The 10,286-nt window shown below is 34.7% G+C and overlaps 1 protein-coding gene across 1 annotated transcript; it reads left to right on the plus strand.

Annotated features, from left to right (window-relative positions):
- Positions 1-4,515: 4,515 nt before the first annotated feature.
- Positions 4,516-10,286, plus strand: LOC100791455 (serine/threonine-protein kinase STY13). The gene is made up of 6 exons (XM_003523030.5): positions 4,516-6,197; positions 7,181-7,302; positions 8,750-8,946; positions 9,068-9,242; positions 9,533-9,667; positions 9,767-10,286. Exons 1-6 carry the CDS (start codon positions 5,873-5,875, stop codon positions 9,971-9,973), a joined length of 1,161 nt encoding a protein of 386 aa, XP_003523078.1. The 5' UTR covers positions 4,516-5,872; the 3' UTR covers positions 9,974-10,286.

Here is a 10,286-nt window from a genome sequence, read left to right on the forward strand (position 1 = left end):
TGGAACATAATGGTGTTTGGGACCTTGTAGAATTGCCAAAGGGCTGTAAGTGAGTTGGTTGTAAGTAGGTCTTCAAGACTAAACGTGAATTTCATGGTAACCTTGAACGTTACAAGGCTAGACTTATTGCTAAGGAATTTACTCAGAAAGATTGATTATAAAGAGGCATTTTCACCGGTATTATGAGAGGATTCTTTCAGGATTATCATGACATTAATTGCCCATTATGACTTGGAGCTACATCATATGGATGTGAAAACTATTTTTCTTAATGGAGATTTAGAGAATAATGTTTATATGGACCAACCAATGGGGTTCTTAGTTGAAGGAAAGGAACACATGGTGTGCAAATTAAAGAAATCAATATACAGTCTTAAGCAAGTTTCTCGCTAATGGTATTTGGAGTTTAATGATACCATTGTTTCCTTTGGATTTAAGGAAAATTATGTTGATCAGTGTATATATTTGAAGGTTAGTGGGAGTAAGGTTATTTTTCTAATTCTATATGTTGATGATATCTTGTTTGCAACTAATGATCTTGATCTTCTTCATTAGACTACGAAGTTTCTCTCTAGCAACTTTGAAATGAAAGATATGGGTGAGGCAAGCTATGTGATAGGGATAGAAATATTCCAAAATAGATCACAAGAATTGTTAGGCTTGTCTCATAAAGCATATATCAAGAAAGAATTAAAGATATTCTAGATGGAAAATTGCTCAGCATCACCCATTCCAATTCAGAAAGGAGACAAATTTTGTCTTGCACAATGTCCTAGAAATGATCTGGAATGAAAACTAATGGAAGTAATTCTGTATGCATTAGTTGTTGGGAGTATTATGTATGCTCAGATTTGTACTCGAGCAAACATAAGCTTTGCAACTGAAATGTTAGGAAGATATCAAAGTAATTCGGGAATGGAACTTTGGAAAGTTGCAAAGAAAGTTATGAGATACTTACAGGGAATGAAAGATCACATGCTTACATATAGGAGGTCTAATCATCTTGAGATGATTGGGTATTCAGACTCAGATTTTGTTGGATGTGTGGATACGAGAAAATCCACTCTTGGCTATGTATTTCTTTTAGCCGAAGGAGTAGTATCGTGGAAGAGCGCCAAACAATCAGTTGTTGTTGCATCTACCAAGGAAGCTAAATTTGTAGCATGTTTTGAGGCTACAATTTAGGCTAATTGGCTGCGAAACTTTATTTCAAGGCTTGGAATTGTCTATAGTATTGCTAGGTCGTTGAAAATGTATTGTGATAATTTTGCAACAGTATTTTTCTCTAAAAACGACAAGTACTTTAAGGGTGCTAAGCATATGAAATTGAAGTACTTTATCATGAAGGAAGAAGTTCAGAAACAGAGAGTGTCAATAGAACATATTAGCACAAACCTTATGATAGTTGATCCTTTGACAAAAGGATTTCTGCCCAAGACATTTACAGAACATGTTGAAAGTATGAGCATTATTGTTATTGATGATCATTAAGTGTAATTTAACTTATGCATTTTACTGATACTTTGAGCTCATTTATGATATGTTTTTGATTAATTGTTCTCTATGTTTGCATGCATATTTGTATTAGAGTAATGTTAACAGGTTTTGTTTTGAATAAAGACATTATGTTGGACCAATTATGTACTCCTAACTAATGGTCATGTTAAAGAGAAGACTAATTTGTAGTACATGGAAAGGTCTATGTCGATTAAGTGATGTATAACTGCCATGACTCAAATTGGTTCCTATTCTTAATCATGAAATTATGATGTACCCAATGTATAGAAGGGTTTAGTCATTTTAATGCACATTATGTTAGTTTAATCTATTTATTTATTTAGTCCATAATGTTTAGTAATGTCACATAAGTCAAGTGAGAGAATGTTAAAATTAATGTCTTATGTGAGAGACATGTGACTTATGTAGGGACTAATAAATAAATAAATAATAATTAAGGACTAAATTGTATTTGGTTGAATAGGACAAGTTTCTAAAGATAACTGCTACTTGATGTGAGTAGTGGTTATAAAAGGGACTAATACACACTAACGTGAAATAAGGTCCTCTTCTTGACAAAAAAATGTTCTCTCTAATCCCTACCTATCACAAACGTGGAGAGACAGAAAGAATAATCATGAAAGCAAAATCTTGGTTCTCTCATCTTCCTAGGAATTAAAGTGCATCGGAGACAAGTCATACTATGGACAAAGAGATGCACTATTTATCTATTATTTGTGAGAATCATATATTTCAAGATCTTATTGGTTTCTTATAATTGTTAATCTAGGAAACCCTTAAAGATTACATTTTAAGCTCATATAAGCTTTTATTCAACATGAACTTTTGTCGTTAAAAATAAAACTAAGATAAAAATTACAAATTTAATTGAAATGATAAAAAATAAGTAATTAGTTTATTTAAGAAAAGAAAGAAATTGAATTGATTGGATTTAAAGTTTAAAAGGGGTTGATTAAAAAAAAGCACGCAACAAAAAAGGAGGGCACAAGATAATTAAAAAGACGGGGTAGGAAAAATAAACAATAGAAGTAGAAAGAAGGCGGAGATACTAATAAAGTTCCTCAAAGTTGGTAGCTAGTTGGATTCCTTAAGTATACTGATAGAAATTTGATTTTCTGGGCAAGTGTACAGAGAAAACTTTATTGGAAGGTAAAAACTCACTTCGTTGATCTCTATGCCTCTCAAGAATTAATCTCATATCAACTATAAAGATATCTTGCTTCTCGGAAAATAAATCAAGAAGATAGAAATTTTCAAAATCCTAAAGAGTATCTTGAATAAAAGAAAGAAAGAAAAAAAAAAAGTTGAAGCACGATAAGAGAGCAAGATATAGGTACAAAATATGAGGTAACAAGGTTTTGTTACATGATAGAGTATAGAAAAAATTACACTTTCATATCCTCCTGTGTTTCTAGTGAATTGCATATGATATTCTTATAAAAAATAGTTTTGAGTTTCCCTCTAATCCATACCAATATTTCACAGCACTCATGAATAAAAAGAACAGGAAATAACCATGTCCACTATTTTCAATTTTTCATTGGATACCAGCAATAGACATAATTTGTGTTCCCCCTTCAACCTTTGCTCGGCCATTGCTTGCGTCTCCTCCATCAAAGTCGTCGAACAAGAACCCCTGCTTTTCCTTGTCTCATGTTTTGTTTTATTTTTCTTTCAGATTTGAATCTGTGAGGATTTTTGTTTGGGCTTGTCATGGTTTTCGTTTTGTGGGCCGAGGCCCTCTTTTAGTAGGCCGTTTAAGTAGTGAGATTTTTTTTATCCCTAAAAAAAAAACATTTTTATCTATGAGAATAAAAAATAATGTGAGAATGTTTAGATAGTTGATACATCCTACTAAAATAATTTAGTTAGGCCGCTTGTTTAACATCAGTTTAGGATTAATTGCTTTAATTAAATTTTTAAGAAATAAAAAACCTGAAAATGATAAAGTGATCAGAAATTTCGGTGGGATCATGGGTTAGGAATTTGGAATTAGGCCAATTTAGATTAATTTCTAATTTGCAAGAGCTTTTTATATCAAAAGCTGAAGTATATAAATTTAATTTATGTGAATTTTTTTTATTTACTGTATCTTTCAATTTATTTTATTTTTATGTGAATAGAATTTTTAGAATTTATTCAATCGAACCTATAGAGAAAAAAACCTACAACATTACTTTTATCCTTTAAAATGAAAAGAAGTTGATTAATTCAGTCTATTTTTTACATCAATCTCTTTTCAGGAGGTACTAATGTGATCGGCATTTTTTTAAAGACAAAAATGACAATTTTCTAATTTTGAAGATTAATGTGAGTAATCCTAGCTTTTTATAAATATAAAATGTGTTTCATTCCTCTTTTAAAAGATCATTACATTAATTTTTTTCCCGTGTACCAAAACAAAGATCATTACTTTAAAAAAAAACTGTGAATCATATATCAACTTAACACTTAACAAAATCATTTTTTTAACCAAAGCGTATCTAAAGTTTTTTACTTGACACTCAATTAAATCTTCTCACTGATAATTGAACATCAGATTTTAATAAAATCATTAACGACATAAATTAGTTCCTAAAAATATAAAAACATTAATTCAAGTCAAAGAAAGAAATAAAATATCCTATATGTTTAATCTTCATACAATTAAATAAATTTTTCCCTTTAAAAAATTTAAAATGTCTTCTAAAATTTTGAGTAATAATACTCATACATCTCATTTTCGTACAACCTACTTTCACCCCATTCTTTTTACTCTATATCTCTATCATTTTCATTACATCACATGCTAATTTTAGCGTGAATAAGTCTCCCATATGATATAATGTGGACCACTTTAGAACACCATTAAATTCATCTCATCTGCAAATTATTTTGGTGCACCCTCTGCACTAGACTCTCTTTCCTTCTCTCTCCTATCCCTTTCTACTTTTCATTCTCCAACAAATTTACCGTGGCTCACCACCAAGGGTGAAACTAGAGACATAAAGAAGAAAGTTGTAATGTTAAACTTAACATGTTAAAAGTTGAAGGGGGAATTTTCTATTTTAGGTGCAATTACTAAGGCATTTTGATTTTTCAGGGGCAGTGGATGCCCCTTTTCATATGTTTGTATTTCTGCCCCTGCTCATCACCGTCGAAACCCTCCTCCATTCTTCAATTGATTTGTCGTCACTTATCGGTGTCCGATATCTGATATACGAGTCTGTGTCAATGTTCGACAATAACATGATTTATATTTTGGATGTTACAGGTGTCTATGTGTCCGTGATATTCGGTGCTTCATAAGTCGTCACTCATTGCTGCTCGAGGCATTTTTTTCACAGCACGCCCGCACTAGATCCATGACATTGTCAACTTCGTCAAAGTCACACTGGCTTGTGATTTGATAAAATTACTAAATCAAGAGATTGAAATCAAGGGGTCTTTCTTGTGGGATTTTTGTCCAAGATCTAGGTTAAACCTTGGTTGGTTGGTTGTTGCTTCGATTGCGGAAAGTGATGATGTGGGTCTTCAAAGTGGCCTTTGGCGGTGGAGGGTCCATCAAAGGCAATGGAGCCATCACCGAAGGCGACATCTAGGCTTGTCGGAGGTGGTGGAAAGGGAGGGAAAGTAAAGAGAGAAATATATTAACCAATATGTTGCATAATAAAAATATACACCTCACATTAATCTAAAAATTGTCAATAATAATGCATAATAAATCACCTGTGAAGGTAATCCACCAAAACTTACATGCATATCATTTATATCATTTTCTTTCTTTCTTTCTTTTTTTTTTCTCTCTATCTCTCACCAATCCGCCCCAAAATGGGTGGACCTTGATCTTTTCCCTGAAATTTCTCTTCAACCATCGACTGAAACATTTACTCTTTCAAATGTAACAGCCAGCCAACGGCAATTCATGGCAGTGAGTGATGGTGGTACACATAGAAAGAAGAAAAAAGAAACTGATGTAACAAGATTGAGTTAATAAATAGTAAAAAATGACATGCAATAAATGTTTTAGATTGCAGTGATAAACAAGTAAGGAAGGAGGTGAGGCTGGGGAGGAGACCGGGTGGGTCAGAGGCACACGTTTTACGCAGGCAATTCCATGTGCCCACATGGATAATTGGAGAGACCCTAGCAATTTTGCGGAGGGAAAATAAAAAACCCACAAACACAAACCAAAACATGAACAATTACAACATCATCAAACGACAACTGAAACACCCACAACCATATCTCGCAAGTTAACACACTACTTCACCTCCCCTCTTTTCACGCTCCACCAATAATAAAAAAGTTTCAAGCTTTCAAGTTAGTGGGGTGAGTGACAAAAACAAGAAGAAGTAGAAGAAGCATAAGAAAGATGAACGAAGGAAATGATGGGTTTGTGAGAGCAGATCAGATTGATCTGAAGAGCATCGATGAGCAGCTCGAGAGGCACCTCAGCAAGGTTCTGATGAAGCAGAAGGAAGAGGACGATGCTGGCTCTGATCATTCTCGTCACTCTAGCTCCTTTGCCACTGCAACTAAGTTCAAAAGTGTTGCGGGTAGTGCTGGCGCCACTACCTTCAAGAAGCAGAGGCAGGAGTGGGAAATTGACCCTTCTAACCTCATCATCAAGAGTGTCATAGCCAGGGGAACCTTCGGCACTGTCCACCGCGGCATCTACGATGGCCAAGATGTTGCTGGCAAGTTCGATCCATTAAAACATGCATGCTTTTTTTAAAAAACTTGGCTTTTCCAGATTTCGGTGTTTTTTCTTTTTTCAATTTTCTCTTTGGAATGAAATTTTAGAATTTGGGTTAGGACTTAATCCAGCTCGAACGAGAAAACGAGAGTTGCCTCTCGCTTATATGTACTGTTTTGATCATATCACTACTTAATGCGGATCTCCTACACACCTCACACCTCACACTGAGGACAGGACGTCTCCAAGGTGAAGTTTGTAGAACTTGACATCTGTCTAGATATGCCTAATAAGAATTACTATAATAATACCTAGCTCATTTAGAATTTGAGTATGAGCTTAACTCATCCCAAAATCTAGCTCATGAAATGAAGGTTACCTCCCATGTATATACATTATTTTGCCTTATTACGAGTTAATGTGAGATCTCCAACACACTCGCTCATGTTAAGGAATGAACATCTTGATTGGCCTAACAATAATTACTATGATAGACCCTAATATCATCTTACAATTTTGAGTTTAGGAATAACTTAACCCAAAATCCAGCTCAGAAAGTGAGAGTTGTCCCCCCCCCCCCAATTCATATACATTGTTTTGGCTATATTACTAATCAATGTAGGATCTCAAACATAAACCGATGATGCTGTCAGTTAAGTAGAGTAAATAAGAATCAATCCATTTAATTACAAAATGAAAAAATTGTTCATCATCGAAGAAACTCTGTTTTCTTGAAAGGAGTGGACTTTTGCGATGATTTGGTGATGGGTCGTTTTGGATCCATGGCTATGCGTTTTGTAACTCAAACATGGCCTTGGGTGTTGTTTTGCATCTGAAAATTTATGTGATTCCAGTTGATGGTATTGGATTTCTGGGGAATGCTGACTATAATTTAAGTAGAATTATTATGTCTTGATTGACATGGTGGTTTGCTTTTCTGTATTTGACTGAAAAATGTTTTGTGATTATTTAATTAACGAGCAGTTAAAATGCTGGACTGGGGTGAAGAAGGGCACCGGACAGAGGCTGAAATTGCTGCCCTCAGGTCAGCGTTTACACAAGAAGTTGCTGTTTGGCATAAACTTGAACATCCTAATGTCACCAAGGTGAATTTTCTTTCTTCAGCTTCAATTTTTCTCTTGTTAGTTGAGTTTGTGGACTAGAATGTTGCATGGCATTTTTTTGGGGTGAGATGGGGTAAAGACGGAAGCAGGTTCTAGGTTCACTTCATGATATAAAAAGGGGTAACTGTGTAAGGTTATATGAACTTGATTAACACATAAGAATTTCATTTTCAGGAGAAGGTTATTCAGTCCTCTGTCCTCCTCTATAATGTCTATGCCAGGCTGCATTTGAATTTATACTGTCTTTCAAGACTATCGAAATTTAGGTCTTTTTAATTAATGGTCAATGATTCCAACCTATGTAGCTTTCAGGGATTTCATTTTTCACTATGTTCCCCCCACCTTCCTGCTTTCCCTTGACTTATGTTCAACTTGAATTTGCTGGAAATTGAGAAATGGGGTTTCTTTTTTATTGTTGCAGGCCTTTTTATGATACTTTGATCTTCTAGCAAATTGTTTTATGAGCATGATGTATGCAGGTTTCCTTCTATAATAGTATTCCAGATCTTTTTATGATACTTTGATCTTCTGTAATACAAATAGTTCTTTTTTTTTATTTTGAAGCTTATTCAACATATATGAGCTTGCCCGTCCTACAAATTTTGTTCTCCTATTCTTTATGCTGATAATCAAATTTGGTTTGTTAACTAAGGATATGGAAGTTAGAATAATTTCAGGATAATGGTTTTGTTGGGTGGGTGTTAGGATATGCAAGTTGAAATAGTTGGTAAGACTGTAGAGAATCTTTTCAGAAATAACATTTGCAAAGCTTGCAGCATTGGTTGCATAAAATATTACCATATTAACAGGGTCTTGAGCTCATTTTCCTTAAATTTTAGATGTTAAAAAGCATTTTTTAAGAGAATTCTGTTGATTATATCCATGTAAGAAAAGTAGGGCAATTGTACTTCTAACTTCTATCCCTTTAAACAGATTAGATACTCTTTTGATGTAAGATTAGATAGTGATAATAGAAAAAAAAAATGTGGTTTTGCTCTATAGCCGTTCTATACATTTTTCTTTTATTGCAACTTCAAAGTTATTTGAGCCTGAAGGAGGCTTTTTGTGCTGGTGGATTGAAATGAATGTGAATAGGTATTTTCCATTTGGGTATTCATTCATATTTATGCTGACCAAATCTTGTGAAAAATTCAACCATAAACATGAAATGTATTCTATATCTTCATGCAGCAACAATGTGTCCTGGTCTTTGTCCTACTATTTTCTAGGACAAAAGATCTTGTAATATTGAGAACAAGGCTAGTCACAATGCTCCTTCCTACTCTTCGTAACATTTTCTCTTTTCTGTTCTATCTTGTGACATTGGCAATTAATCCCTCCACCCCCTTTTCAAAGGGCATAATGCACTTTTATGTAAGTGATTTTATTTCCTAGTTTCTCAAGCAATTTTTTTTTTGTTTGTGTTTAGTTTATAGGGGCAACAATGGGGTCGTCAGAATTACAGATACAGACTGATAATGGTCTAATTAGCATGCCAAGCAATATCTGCTGTGTCGTTGTAGAGTATCTTGCTGGAGGTACGCTGAAATCTTTCCTAATAAAGAATAGGAGGAGGAAGTTAGCTTTTAAGGTTGTCATCCAGCTGGCACTTGATCTTGCAAGAGGGTATCTATCATTTTGTAATTTTATGTCAATGTAATTGTGGTTTAGCCGGTTAAGGCCAAAGACTGTCTTGCAATTTGTTTAGATAGATAACTGCCCAAATTGAATTCGCTTGGTTTTGCAGGCTGAGTTATCTTCACTCTCAGAAGGTTGTCCACAGAGATGTAAAGACAGAGAACATGCTGTTGGACAAGACACGCACTGTCAAAATTGCTGATTTTGGAGTTGCACGTGTTGAAGCATCAAATCCTAATGACATGACTGGGGAGACTGGTACACTTGGTTACATGGCTCCTGAGGTGTGTAGCCAGTTTCCCTAGAAACTTTTACCGCAATTAGAAATTATTGTACAAGCATATATATCAGAGTGGAAGCATTAGTGCAGAGTCTTGCAGTGTCCAAAACTCACTTGATCTGAATGGAAATGGGAATATCCTGTCCCCATGTGTTATCTGAGTGGGGATTTATTTTCCCATTCTTTGGAGTCATTCATAACTTGCATTCTTCATTAAAAAAAGGTCATATAAAAGTATTTAATATGTTCAAAGACAAAACTTGTGTAATTTGACAAATGGGTGGTGGTTTACAGGTTTTGAATGGCAACCCCTATAACAGGAAATGTGATGTGTACAGTTTTGGCATCTGTTTGTGGGAAATATATTGCTGTGACATGCCATATCCTGACCTAAGTTTCTCAGAGATTACTTCCGCTGTTGTTCGGCAGGTATATGTAATTCTGGTTTTGATTCTCTCATTTGAGAAGTGTGTTTGATACTGTGGATTCAGATCTAATGAAGATTTCTTTTTGTTGTTGAAATTTTAGAATCTGAGACCAGAAATACCAAGATGTTGCCCAAGTTCTTTGGCAAACGTGATGAAACGATGTTGGGATGCCAATCCCGATAAACGGCCCGAAATGGATGAGGTAGTTGCCATGATAGAGGCCATTGACACATCCAAAGGTGGAGGTATGATCCCTGTTGATCAGCAGCAGGGTTGTTTTTGCTTCCGTAAGCACAGAGGACCTTGATCCTTACTCCAACAATCTATTATGATTTTTAGCTATTCAAAGAATCAATATGTATCTATGGTGAGAAAACAGGATTGGAAAGCCAAGATGAGAGGAATATACAATAGAGGGTATAGGAAGGAGAAGCTGGTGATGTGTCAATTCTTATGTAAATCCATAACTTATTTTCTTTTATTCTTACTTCTTTTCTGTTTGGGTTTTTTGGGTATGAATACTACTTGGCAATGTTGCTGGACTGGCCTTGTAACCTTGTAAGATTTTCGTTATACTGTTGTAATCTTGATTTATGTGATTAAATTGGATCTATTTGCTA

This window comes from Glycine max, chromosome 4, assembly GCF_000004515.6.
Source record: "Glycine max cultivar Williams 82 chromosome 4, Glycine_max_v4.0, whole genome shotgun sequence".
NCBI lineage: Eukaryota > Viridiplantae > Streptophyta > Magnoliopsida > Fabales > Fabaceae > Glycine > Glycine max.

Coding starts and splice junctions, on each gene's coding strand:
- LOC100791455 (XM_003523030.5), top strand. CDS start 5,873: ATGAACGAAGGAAATGATGGGTTTGTGAGAGCAGATCAGATTGATCTG. Junction 6,198..7,180: donor CGATGGCCAAGATGTTGCTG/GCAAGTTCGATC, acceptor ATTAACGAGCAG/TTAAAATGCTGGACTGGGGT. Junction 7,303..8,749: donor AACATCCTAATGTCACCAAG/GTGAATTTTCTT, acceptor GTTTGTGTTTAG/TTTATAGGGGCAACAATGGG.